Source organism: Nanorana parkeri, unplaced genomic scaffold (assembly GCF_000935625.1).
Source record: "Nanorana parkeri isolate BGI_ZX_2015 unplaced genomic scaffold, ASM93562v1 scaffold708, whole genome shotgun sequence".
NCBI lineage: Eukaryota > Metazoa > Chordata > Amphibia > Anura > Dicroglossidae > Nanorana > Nanorana parkeri.
The window spans coordinates 560,120-572,624 of record NW_017306976.1 but is presented as its reverse complement, the minus strand read 5'-3'; the positions used below and the strand labels follow the sequence as shown (position 1 = coordinate 572,624).

Genomic DNA, 12,505 nt, shown 5'->3' with positions numbered 1-12,505 from the left:
TGAAAACCATCCCTACCCCCAAAAATGTGGATTATGACAACAATGTGAACATCAGATCTCCGGCAAAATGTTACAGCTGAACAAATACCTGCAACCCTGTTTCCCCCACTGCATGCATGATGTTGGCTATTAATATTCTTTTCAATGAACTCTCACCTGTCACCTGACCATTTTAGGCCACAAAATGTTTGGGGAACAAATGTTAAAGTTGTTGGTGTTCACTAGAGGGAGACATTTTTCTCACCTGCCCTTCCAACATGGCGGCATTGATGGGTGCGCGCCAACCGGGCCGTAACCAGCTCACCGGCCCCTTTGCTATACATCTGAATGTAGAAAGACGGTTTGTAAGGCGATTCCTGCAGGAACAGACCATCTCCCATCCCCCCCCCCCCCCCCCCCCCCGATCTTCAACAATGTCTTGGCTGCTTTTTAAATCAAAGTGTCAGATTCTCATTTCACGTCATTGTCAGGGAAAAGCTTGCATTAGGGTCAGGGACTGCAGTGTCCATTGATCTCTCTGTGCTTGTAGGAGGTGACCTGGTCTTTGTGGAACATGATGTCAGCATTACCCGTCTCCCCATCCCTGGATGATGTTATAGGGCGAGGGAAGAGCGCTGGAGCCCTCTGCTGGTTGATTTGGTTAATAACGATATTGCAGCAGCCAGCTCTGGTGTATGTGGAGATGCCGGGTCAGTCAGTTTACCTGACCTGCAATGCTCTCCAGGAGAAGGATATGTCTCGGCTGGTCCTCCGGCTATGGGGGGTCCTTGATAATTAACCTAATCAGGGATTGAAACATTTCAGGGTATCTCACCAGTCAGTCAAAAATGTCACCAGTCAGCATGACCGGACTGTAGCCTTGCAATTTATGTTAACATATTTTTAGAGACACATAAAGCTTTCTGTGTCCCTAAAAAAAATGTTAACATAAATTGAGATCTGCTTCACCAGCTTCTGAAGCTGGAGAGTGACAGCTGAATGCGAAAGTGATGTAATGTACATCACTTCCTGCATTCGGGGACTGGAGAGGAGATCGGAGGGAGTTTGTGTACCGATTTCCCTTTGATCTCCTGTCACAGAGCAGCCGTGCCGGTTCCAGCCGCACCGGCACAGCGGATCTCGGGAACGGCAACGGCAGTGGCAGCTGCTGCTAATACAAGCGATCGGGCGCCTCTAGAGACGCCTGATCGCTTGAATGTAAAGCTGCCGGCCGTGTAATTACAACAGCCAGCCGGGAATCTACTCGTCCGGCTCCGGCGTCCTCTCATCAAAGTCGAGAGGATGAGCAGATTTTTCAAGCCCTGCTAATAAGCCTAACTTAGAAATTGTATTAATAGGTGGGAGGTGCCCTGATAGGAGTTCCTGCCATTTTGCCCTCAACAGGTAACCCCTAAAGTAACCCTGTAGATGTTCTAGTTGCCTCTATTGTGTTTGATACCAAGTTCAATGTAAAGGGATTCTGTCAGGATGGCAATGCGATGCTGCTATTCCATACTTTTTGTTGAGGATGCAAGCTCTGGTATAACGCCATCGTAGAGACACATCGGTGTGATCACGGTCCTTCCTACAATGCTAGATCTGGATCTGCTGACAAAAGTGAAATGTATGAAAAGATTTGGTGGGCCCACTGGCGGAACTACCAGGGTCGCAGAAGTTGCATGTGCGACCGGGCCCTGGCGTTCTGCGGAAAGAAAGGAGAGGGTCTGCCCGGCCCCGGTAACCATCAAGGGATTCCTATGGCATGTTAGATTCCCCACTTCACCGGAGAACACAGCTGCTGATGTCAGTGGAGGATGTGGCACTGACGTGCTGAGGGGAGGAGCCTGGGCTGTGTAAGGGTGTGATGTCACGGTTGAGGAGAGCGGTAGGCAAACGTTGAGAGGTGGTGTTGGTGTGAAGGAAGGTGCCTCCTTGTGTATGGCAAATTAATCTTTTGCAGCCCAACACTGCTCAGCTGATTTAAGTTATACCAGCTAAGCAGTGTTGGGCTGCAAAAGATGAATTTGCCACACACAAGGAGGCACCTTGCACACTGGTGGAACTACCAGGGTCGCATGTACGACCGCGCCCTGGGAAACCGCCACTTGGGGGAGGCCCCGGAACGTAAGCAGTTCTAGTAACCGCCGAGGCTGGTGGTGGTGGAGACCCTTCGTGGTTACTTGCTCCGGGGCCCTGAAGTTTTTAGTTACGCCTCTGGATGGGCCCCTAGAAGTTGCTTGTTCGGTGCATCTTGGCTGTTGTCTAGATAATAGCTGTTCTTACTGTTCATGTTTTCGGATTATGTCACCCCCCAGGAGAAGGCCGTCATGCAGATGCTTCCGGATTTAGAAGGGGACGGTGTGACCGACAAACCTCTCAAGATCCCAAAAGAGATGTGGCTGCTGGTGGACCATTTATATAAGAACGCCTGCCATCAGGTTTGTCAGCACTTACTGATGTCCCCTGCCATTACAGTCCCTCTGTTGGCTCTTTGAGATAACAGGACGGAGGAGAGCTCAGAATTTCTAACAAGATGAAAGGGTTTTTTTTTGTGTATTTTTCAATCCAATATAACAAATTGTGCCCAACAATACAACAGAGCAAAATGAAGCCAATAAGAAACTTTCTTTGACGGGGCTTAGATACATTTTAAGAGCTGTGTGTGTTCTCTCTTGCAGGAAGATCTCTTCCAAACCCCTGGCAGACAGGAAGAACTACAGCAGATTATCGACTGCTTAGACACCAGCATTCCAGATAACATCCGTATCCTTCACTGCCAGAGATCATCCAGTTATCTTTGCTAGGAATCCTTCCCCTTACACCCTACATACTACTGACGAGTATATAGAAAAGGATGCAAGTGCTACAAGTAGAGAATGCACCGATATATCGGCCCCCAAAACATTTCGGCCAAAAATTGCACTTTTGGCTACATGCCGAAAGTGCCATTTTTGTGCCGATACATGGGCACATCCCTGGTTTCTTTCCTCCCCGCTGGGCCCTGCTATGTGTCCCAGCTGGGAGAAAGTGTGACAACCGGGATTTGTAGTTCCACCACAACTGGAGGGCCGGAGGTTTGCTACCCCTGCCTTAAATGATGCCTCTTGATCCGATCATCTTTCCAGTACTTTTCAGCAGTCCTTCCAGCGCTGGTGCCGGTCCCTGATCCAATACTGACTGCTGTGTCTTCTGTGTCCCACGGTGTCTGTGCGGGTGCATGCTGCCTGCATCGACTTACCTTGTGTCTTTCCCTGTCTACTGGCCGTAGATCTGTACTGTGCATGCGCCCGCCCTATGATCCTTTGCAGCCGCCCAAGATATTTCAGATCCGCGAATGGAGACATAGGTAAGTTTCAACCCTTTTCGCAAGGGTTTAATTATCCTTTAACTGCATATAGGTCTATGTCATCTAATTTCTTAGATTCCTAGATTGTAAATTAGATTTTTTTTGCAGATTGCTCAGCTCTACACGCCTTTTATTCTGGCGATTTGACAATTAGGTGTTTAAAGGAGAACTATGGGGTTGAGGATTTTCCCCATAGTTCTCCTTAGGGTAACGGGAGGACACAAACTAGCGTCCTCCCGTCACCCTAGGCTCAGTATATAGGGAGCTGTAGCTCGCAGGATACTGAGACGCCGCAGTATACCGCAAACTACTGCTCGCGGTATACTGAGACGCTGAAGCGGATCCCGACAATTGTGGCGGGATCCGCCCAGCTGCGTGACTGACAGCTGGCTCTGCATATCTAGAGGCAGAGCCAGCCGTACCCGCCCCCTCCCCCGTCCGTTCCGCCAGTCAGCGCTGGCGGATCGGAGGGGGAAAATCCAGCCCCTCCCCTGTCACGGCAGAGAGCCGTGACAGGATCGAGAAGTGAGCGAATGCCGGTATGTGTTCGCTCACCTCCCGATCTACTGAGCCGACCTGTGACAGTCTTATTGTCACAGGTTGGCTAGAACTATGAGGTGAGTGAAAAGCACCCGCCTCATAGTTCTCCTTTTAAGTAGAAAAAGATTTGTCAGTTGAAACTTGGTTTCCATGTCTTTAGTTACTGGTGAATGTATATCATGCATATGTCTTCCCACAAGAACCATTCCAGTCTTTTATGCAGTAAAATATAAAACCCACAGAAAGAATATGACCGTTCTGTCGGCAGTGATGATGAGCACCTACAATCCATGGCATATATTTATTCTTGTTTGTACTGTATATGAAGTTTATGTTTTGTGATCTGTCGTCTCTTACATCACCTTAACACTGATCTCCAGCGGGTAGTAACCATTCTGTGGCAGAAGCTCTGTTAATATTCCTGGAAGCTGTACCAGAGCCAGTGATCTGTTACGAGCTCTATCAGCGATGTATTGACTGTTCCCATGACACTCGCCTCTGCCGCCAGGTACGTAAAAATGCTAAAAAATAAACTTTATTTCTTTGTCGTCAATTCCTCTTTATTCCATGTTCTCCTCTCTCCCCCTCACTTTTGCTTCCCTCTTCTATCCCTTCTTTCTCCACTTTCTCTTTCCTATCTTTCTTCTCCCTCTCCTCTCTCAGGTCTTCCTTCCTGTTTACTATTTCATTCCGACATATACTTTCATGGCTCTTTCATTCAGTGTGTTCTATCTATACACCTTGGTACGGTGCATACACAGGTAGTATACCACCGTCAGTACTACCGTCACACTCTTCATCTTGTTTTCTTCCTTATTGTCTCTGCGCATTTGGTGACCGATTTGAATTTTCTGCATCCAGGTGATATCTCAGCTACCACGATGCCACCGGAACGTTTTCCGATATTTAATGGCGTTTCTTCGAGAGCTGCTGAAGTACACTAGTGACAACAATTTGACGGCCAGCCTGATTGGTAAGAGTATACCGGTGCCTAGACTTGGTGCCAAAGTCAGATAAAAGGAGCTCTGGTGTGAGACCCCCGAACCTCATCTACATGTCAAATGTGCATAACGCAGGGGGGCAGAAGTAATTGTTTATTCTGATAATGTTGTTTCTGCAATCAAAGAAAACTGACTAGACTGCCTGCCCTAGAAACTGCCTGGCAATATGGAGTTCCTTCTGAATTGTTAAAATGAAACTCCAGATTTGATTAAACTTTTTTTTTTTTTGCAAGCAGTAGATTTATGCAAAAACATAAAAAAAAAAAAAAAACCTTTCAAAAAATTGAAAACTCACCTGTGTCTCCGCCGCGCGCGCCCGTCCGAACATCTGAAAATTCACGGGCGGCCGCAAAGGATCTTGGGGCGGGCGCATGCGCAGTTCAGATCTTCGGCCGGGAGACGAGGAGAGACACAAGGTAAGTCTATGGAGCAGCGTGCACCCGCACAGACACCGTGGGACAGGAAGTGCCAGTTAAGAGAGAGGAGTCAGCACTGGATCGGACACCTGCACCAGCACTGGAGGGGCTCCTGAAAACAACAGGAAAGAAGAAGAGGATCGCATTAAGAGGCATGATTTAAGGTAAGTCCTTACATTAGCATTGGGGTGGGCGGATTTAGCCTTTAATGTCACTTTAAATTAAAAGGGAGAAGGATGATAGCAGATCCTCGTGTTTTTTTCTTGTACAAATCTTTGAATAAGGGCCAAATATTGTTTGTTGTTATTATTTTTTTATTATTATTATAACAGCTATCTATATAGCGCCAACAATTTATATAGTGCACATTCACATCAATCGCCACCCTCAAGGAGCGTAGAGTCTGAGGTCCCTATCTCACATGCATACATACAAGGGCCGATTTAGACAGGAGCCAATTAACCTTCCAGCATGTCTTTGGAGTGTGGGAGGAAACCAGAGTACCCGGAGGAACCTCACGCAAGTACAGGGAGAACATGCAAACTCCTGGCAGATAGTGTCCTGACCGGGATTGCAACCGGGGATCCCAAGTGCTGCATGGCAGAAGTGCTCTTGCTACACCACTGTGCGCATCAGTTTGTGCAACACTTTACAATATAAGGAAGACATGACAGTTACAATACAATTCAAGACAAGATAGTTAGGAGAACCCTGAACATAGGAGCTTACAATCTATAATCGCACTTCTCTATTTGTCTGCAGGTCACCTATTGTCTGCCCAACTAGATTGAGAATGTCCCGATTTGAATATCAGTATTTGATATATACTTCTATATCTATATCTTCTATATCTATAGAAGTAGATGTAATTATGTCGGGATGTCCCTCTGTGGATCTTCTGCTATGAAAGCCTGTGCATATAAGATATAGAATGTGTGTACAGGTGAAACTCGAATAATTAGAATATCGTGCAAAAGTAATTGCAGTAAGTGCCGCAAAAGGGGCCCAAACCAAGTACTGAGTACATATGCATGCTTGTACTTTTCAGAGGTCCGATATTGTTCTATGTACAATCCTTGTTTTATTGATTGCATGTAATATTCTCATTTTCTGAGGTTGTGGATTTGGGGTTCTTGGGGTTTTCATGAGCTGTAAGCCATAATCATCACAATGATGACAAATCACGGCTTGAACTATCTTGCTTTGCATGTAATGAGTCTATCTCATATATTAGTTTCACCTTTTAAGTTGCATTAGTGAAATAAATGAACTTTGCACGATATTCTAATCGAGTTTCACCTGTATATGAGTCCCTTTGTGGTCTCTATAGAAGTAGATGTAGTTATGTCAGGATGTCCCTCTGGTCAGCTTCTGCTATGAAAGCCTGTGTATATAAGATATAGAATGTGTATCCGTCTCTGATTTTAACTTCAAGTATTTGCACACTAGTGAAGATTTTGAGTACCCCACACATATATATATAAGAATATTGCAAGCCCTGTAGGATTTCAATCTAGATGACTGTATAGTTATTTTTCCTCTTGAGCCTTACACTGACCGCATGCTGCATAGTGGGACCTTTATGTGGAAGTAGTGGTCTCTCTGCAGAGGTCCAGCATGTCCCTTGCTCGGGAGAACCCTGAGAAGGTCTGACTATCAGCAAAACTCTCCCTGCTCATTGGAGAGCTCTAGCTCTGAGTCCACATAGGGTGTGCTGCACCTCTGCAGAGAGACCAGGCAAGCAAGGGTCCTTCTCTGCGGCATGCTGGCAGAGGATAGGCTTTTGCACTCTGTGGCTGCTTTCTAGAGACTAAAAGACTTTGCACTGTTTTGATGCACCTGAAATGTATTTAGCTGTTTGGCTTTAATACAGATTTATGTTTCGTTCTGTTTAGCTACCGTGTTCACAAGCCTCCTGCTGCGGCCTCCACCTAACTTAGTGGGGAAACAGACTGCGAGCGAGCGCCAGAGGGGGATTGCGTTCATCCTGGGTTTCCTGCTGGCAAGTGACGAGGAGTGAGACGTTTTTTTCCAGGAGCCGTTACAGAGACCCTCTTATTAGAGGACATCATGACTGACTCCAGACCGTTCCCTGAAGGCCTGCCTGAGGATATGATATTCTCTTCAGGAACAGAAGGGGAAATCTTGACTGAAGCCATCGTTTTTTTTGTTTTGTACCGGTTAACCTATAGGAGTAGAAGAAGCCCTACGACCTCCCCAAACACAGGTGTAATGTTTGTTCCACGCGAACAGCTATGTCTGTGGTGCGTACAAGAACGCGGACGCACTATTGCATTACCCGGACATTTCGGTCCTCACCTTTTTGTCGTTTCAACGCTACACACTGGTGCCATGGTCTTTGTAAGTTCTGTGTGTGACTCTTTCCTATTTAAGTGCCCTTTTGCTCTTTCTTCTGCAGAATCATCTCTTGAATAGTTGCCGTGACTCCTCCCTGGTCCATATCGTTCAATTTATAATCATGTGAAGAACACATGAAGGTTATACATTATTATTCAGTGTCTGTGCTTGCTTTCTGCTTCTTAGGCCCGCTTACATGTTCACTTTCATCGTAGTCTTTGTACATGTGGCTTGATTCTTGCAGTTACAACACCGGATGCTTTCCCAACTCTGAGCCCATGTCAGCCGATACTATCAGCTACTTTCAGTGCAGTAACCTTATTCTATTGAGGAAGCGGCAAACCAAAGTATTGCATCGGTCCAATTACGTATCGGTTCTTCTCGTCATGTGTACATGAGCCCGGGTTTTCTCAGTTCCACATTGATACTTCTTTCTGGGTTTGTAGCAAAATACCAGTTTGCATTTTGTATTATACATTTGCTCTTCACTGTATAGAGGTAAAACGGTACAAAGTTTCTGGCAGGAGTCGAGTTTTTCTTTAGGCTGTGGCTCTTCTGATCACTTGCTGCTGTCATCTGTGTAAAAAAAACAAAAAACTCCATGTGGATTTGAAGAATCTGGCCACTCCAATTGATAAGAGATGCCTTATGGTCTGAGACTGTCCCTTTACCCAATCAGGGCAAATTGATAGGTTCTCTTTAAAAGCTCACACCAGGACTCGGTTATACGCACCTTCACGGCATTTTTCTATGCCGCTCTGTCCTTTGTTACAGCTGTCGCAAAAGGCCATGTGTTGACTCTGTGTTGTATTGTGTCAGAGCTTACACATGGGCAATGTCATCCCACCATCATTTGACAGTGTTCAGGCCACGTCTGGGAACTGCATCACATGGTCCTCTATACCTAAAAGCTCCAAGCATTCTGTAGGAAAGGAACAGAGAGGAAGCCCTAGGAGGGTGAGTACATTTGGGTAAGGGTGTGGGCTGAATGGAGTACAGGGCCTATTTAAACCATTTATTGAGTTCTGCTGTCTCTCTGGGATTGTGTTGGTCAGATCTCTGTGTTTCCAGGTCTGTACACCTGCTGTGCCCATTATGAGGGGTTCCCATCATTCCTGCCCTGAGTTCCCAGGTCTGGACACCTGCTGTGCCCATTATGAGAGGCACCCACCATCCTTGCACTCAGTTCCCACATCTGCACTCTTCTGTTGTGTCCATTATGGGGGTCTCCCACCATACCTATGCTTTGCTCCCGGGTCTGCACACCTGCTGTGCCCATTATGAGGGAGTTTCAGCATCCCTGCCCTGAGTTCCTGGGTCTGCACATCTGGGTCTGTTATTATTTGAGTCCTCATGACATTTAAATATTAGATGGTGACTTATCTCACCAGGCATTATCTGCTCTTTTGGTTGGCCAGACTCTTCATTCATTATTGGAGTTTAGATTTATCTTAGTGTACCGACAGAAATGAGCTCAACAAGTCTGCCTCTTTAGTGCTGGGTTGGGTTAGCATCTCATGTATCCTTGGGCCCTGAGCCAGCTGGCCTCCCCCTATCATTCATCCCCTGATAAGCTGTCATCCATCTTATGTCCCACCTTTTGTATAGTGTTGTACACTACAAGATCAGCTGAGCTTGCTGCTTTGCACCCTGCTTTGACTTCCCTTAGGTTCATGAGCTCCCTCTTTATGTCTGCACCCCTGCTGACCCTTTTCAGTCCATGAGAAGCTTAGTAATAGAGACCAGCAAGAATTTTCTAGTTTATTGTCCACTGTGGGACACAGGTTGATGGTAATAAACCTAGAGTTATACTGCTGCCTACAGGAGACATGGGCACATAAAAATAACTGGAGGCCAGCCCCTTCCACACCAATCCCCATGTTTGTCAGATCAACAGACGCACTTTCAGGTGATCCTGGGAACAAAAGGGGTGTAAATGATTTCATTATACACCATAAAAGTATACATTTCTATAAAGAGGGACCCTGGATAACCTGTCTGCATCCAAACTGACCCCAAAACACAGGGCTGGACAGATACAAGGAGCCAGCTAACCGATGTTCTTGAAAAGTAACAGAAGATGCCTAACTTTTGAGGGTTTTCTCTGGTTGTTGTCAATGGAGCTAGCTCCTAAAAAATCCCGCTTGCTCCTGGATTGGTGGGCAGACTGGCTCCTGGATTGGTGGGCTGACTGGCTCCTGCATTAGGCAGGCTGGCTCCCTGATTGGTAGGCAGACTGGCTCCTGGATTGGTGGGCAGACTGGCTCCTGGATTGGTGGGCAGACTAGCTCCTGGATTGGTGGGCTGACTGGCTCCTGCATTAGGCAGGCTGGCTCCCTGATTGGTAGGCAGACTGGCTCCTGGATTGGTGGGCAGACTGGCTCCTGGATTGGTGGGTAGACTGACTCCTGGATTGGTGTGTAGACTGGCTCCTGCATTGGGAAGACTGGATCGGTGGGTAGACTGGCTCCCGATTTCCATAGGCATTAGTCCACCCCTGCTGCAAGGTCAACCCGATGCAATTACATGGAACAAAAAAAGAAAATCCACAATCTGCCCAACATTGAGATAGCCGGATCTTTGTGCACCGTACCTCCTTGGCACGACCTGAGTCATGAAAAAGAACTCCCATGCTGCAGTAGCAGATGTCCTCATTCTGCCCATGGTTTTGTGTGATGTATCGGTGGGGGAGGCACTGACGCACAATTTGTAATGGTCTCCGGCACTGGACTGTACATTGGCTACAGAAAGTTTATAACAGCAGCGACTCTTCCTCTGGAAACATTGCTTTGCTTTGGAGTGATACTTTAAGGCCGGCATAAGAATATTTTGTGTTCCGGGGGGAAAAAATTGTCTTACGATGTGTTGAAAACACTACAAAATCGACCAATCTACACTCGAGGATATCATTTTTTTTTTTCTGGCCTTCCCTGAGAACATAAATATTGTGGTATAGAAACCCCATCTCAAGGTTGTGATTTTCAGATACATCTCCAGGGGGCACGGGGAGGATACTTGTATTCATTATGAAGAGGGAATCTCATGGACATACATTGTTAGTGGCTCCTCCATGACCATATTGGCCACCCACCTGCCTGGAGCATGACACTAGGCCGGGCTATCCTTCCCCGCTGGGGCCGGGCTGTCCTTCCCCGCTGTTGCCGGGCTGTCCTCTCCCGCTGGGGCCGGGCTGTCCTTCCCCGCTGTTGCCGGGCTGTCCTCTCCCGCTGGGGCCGGGCTGTCCTTCCCCGCTGTTGCCGGGCTGTCCTTCCCCGTCGGGCTGTCCTCTCCCGCTGGGGCCGGGCTGTCCTCTCCCGCTGGGGCCGGGCTGTCCTCTCCCGCTGGGGCCGGGCTGTCCTCTCCCGCTGGGGCCGGGCTGTCCTCTCCCGCTGGGGCCGGGCTGTCCTCCCCCACTGGGGCCGGACGCCTTCCTGTAAGCACCTAGTGCTGGAGGGTGGAAGATCATTAGGAGAAGTCTGAACAAGAAGGCCATCATAGATCGGAGTCACCAGTACACAGCAACGTCCATATTATTCCAGGAAGTCAAGATGCCTTTGCCTGGGACCTTTTCCTTTTGACACGTAACACCCACCACTTGGCTTAAACCCAGTAGTGGGTAGAACGCATTAGAGCAGGGGGTCCCAGATGGAGCTTCATGACATTTGTCAATGGAATAATAAAGTTTTCACCCACCACTGTGCTTAAGCCTGGTGATAGATGAAACGCGTTAGGCTTGGAGGTCCCAGATGAGGCTTCTTGAGGTTTCTCCTGGAAAAATAAAGTTTTTATACGTCCCAACTTTTCCTCTGTTGCATTGCCAGACTTAAGCCCAGTGGTGAGTGAAAACTTTATTATTCCAGGACAACCTTCAAGAAACCCCACCTGGGACCTCCTGGTTGACGCATTTTATCTATCACTGAGAGTAAGGAGAACTATGAGGTGAGTGGTTTTCACTCAACCTCATAGTTCTGGCCGTCGTGTGACAATGAAACTGTCACACGTCGGCTCAATAGATCGGGAAGTGAGCAAACACCATCGCTCGCTTACTTCTCAATCATGTCCCTGCAGAGAGCCGTGACTGTCACTCACGGCTCCCGGCAGGGATTCCCCTCCAGCGGAACAGACGGGGAGGGGGCGGGTACAGCTGGCTCTGCCTCTAGATATGCAGAGCCAGCTGTCACTCACGCAGCTGGGTGGATCTCAACAGTAATATCGGGATCCGCCCCGGCCGCGGCTGTCTCAGTATACCGCGAGCTGTAGCCTGCTATATACTGAGCTTTGGGTCACGGGAGGATGCTAGTATGTGTCCTCCCGTAACCCTTAGGAGAACTACGGGGAAAAACACTTTACCCCATATTTCTCCTTTAAGCACAGTTGGGTGAAATGCGTCAAAGGAGGAGGTGGGGCTTTTGAGGTTTCTCCTGGAATAATAATTGTTGAACGTCATGGCATGCTGACAACTTCTATCTGTGATGGTCTTGCTCCGCCTTTCCCCAACGTCCTAAATTCTGCTAAACTCCAGCACAAATGTCCTCCCTAACCTGGCTGTCCTTGGCACGCCCCTTTAATTTAATTGGATTTCATTAATGGAGGCGTCACATGTGGGCGTTGCCTAGGGTGGCAAAAGCATACTGCCTTGGAACGCCCACTCCTCCAGGCTGATATCCACCCATCAAGGCGTTTTGATATTTGCATAACTCCTCCCAAGAGCCGGCCCACTGCTTGCACGAGGGCTCTGAGAGGAGTACTGAGGCTTTTGATGTTTTCAGCAAGCTATGTACAGCTCCCTGTCGGCTCCTCCCACCAGCCATTATCTGCTTGCATTGCACAGAGCACAGATGACATCACTGGGTGTAAAATAAGAT

The 12,505-nt window shown here is 47.8% G+C and overlaps 1 protein-coding gene and 1 long non-coding RNA gene across 2 annotated transcripts in view; one reads left to right on the top strand and one right to left on the bottom strand.

The window, feature by feature from the left end:
- OCRL (OCRL, inositol polyphosphate-5-phosphatase) overlaps positions 1 to 7,861 on the top strand; it is a 55,489-nt gene extending 47,628 nt beyond the window's left edge. Inside the window, exons 16-20 of the mRNA XM_018563902.1 lie at positions 2,295 to 2,417; positions 2,658 to 2,742; positions 4,246 to 4,373; positions 4,727 to 4,838; positions 7,178 to 7,861. Coding sequence (XP_018419404.1) covers positions 2,295 to 2,417; positions 2,658 to 2,742; positions 4,246 to 4,373; positions 4,727 to 4,838; positions 7,178 to 7,302 — 573 coding nt within the window. The 3' untranslated portion in view covers positions 7,303 to 7,861. The remainder of the gene's footprint in view (positions 1 to 2,294; positions 2,418 to 2,657; positions 2,743 to 4,245; positions 4,374 to 4,726; positions 4,839 to 7,177) is intronic.
- Positions 64 to 12,505, bottom strand: part of LOC108793002 — a 17,362-nt gene continuing 4,920 nt past the window's right edge. The window contains exons 2-4 of the long non-coding RNA XR_001941620.1: positions 9,301 to 9,304; positions 8,232 to 8,237; positions 64 to 76 (exon numbers count right to left, since the gene is read on the bottom strand). This is a non-coding gene — a long non-coding RNA (uncharacterized LOC108793002). The remainder of the gene's footprint in view (positions 77 to 8,231; positions 8,238 to 9,300; positions 9,305 to 12,505) is intronic.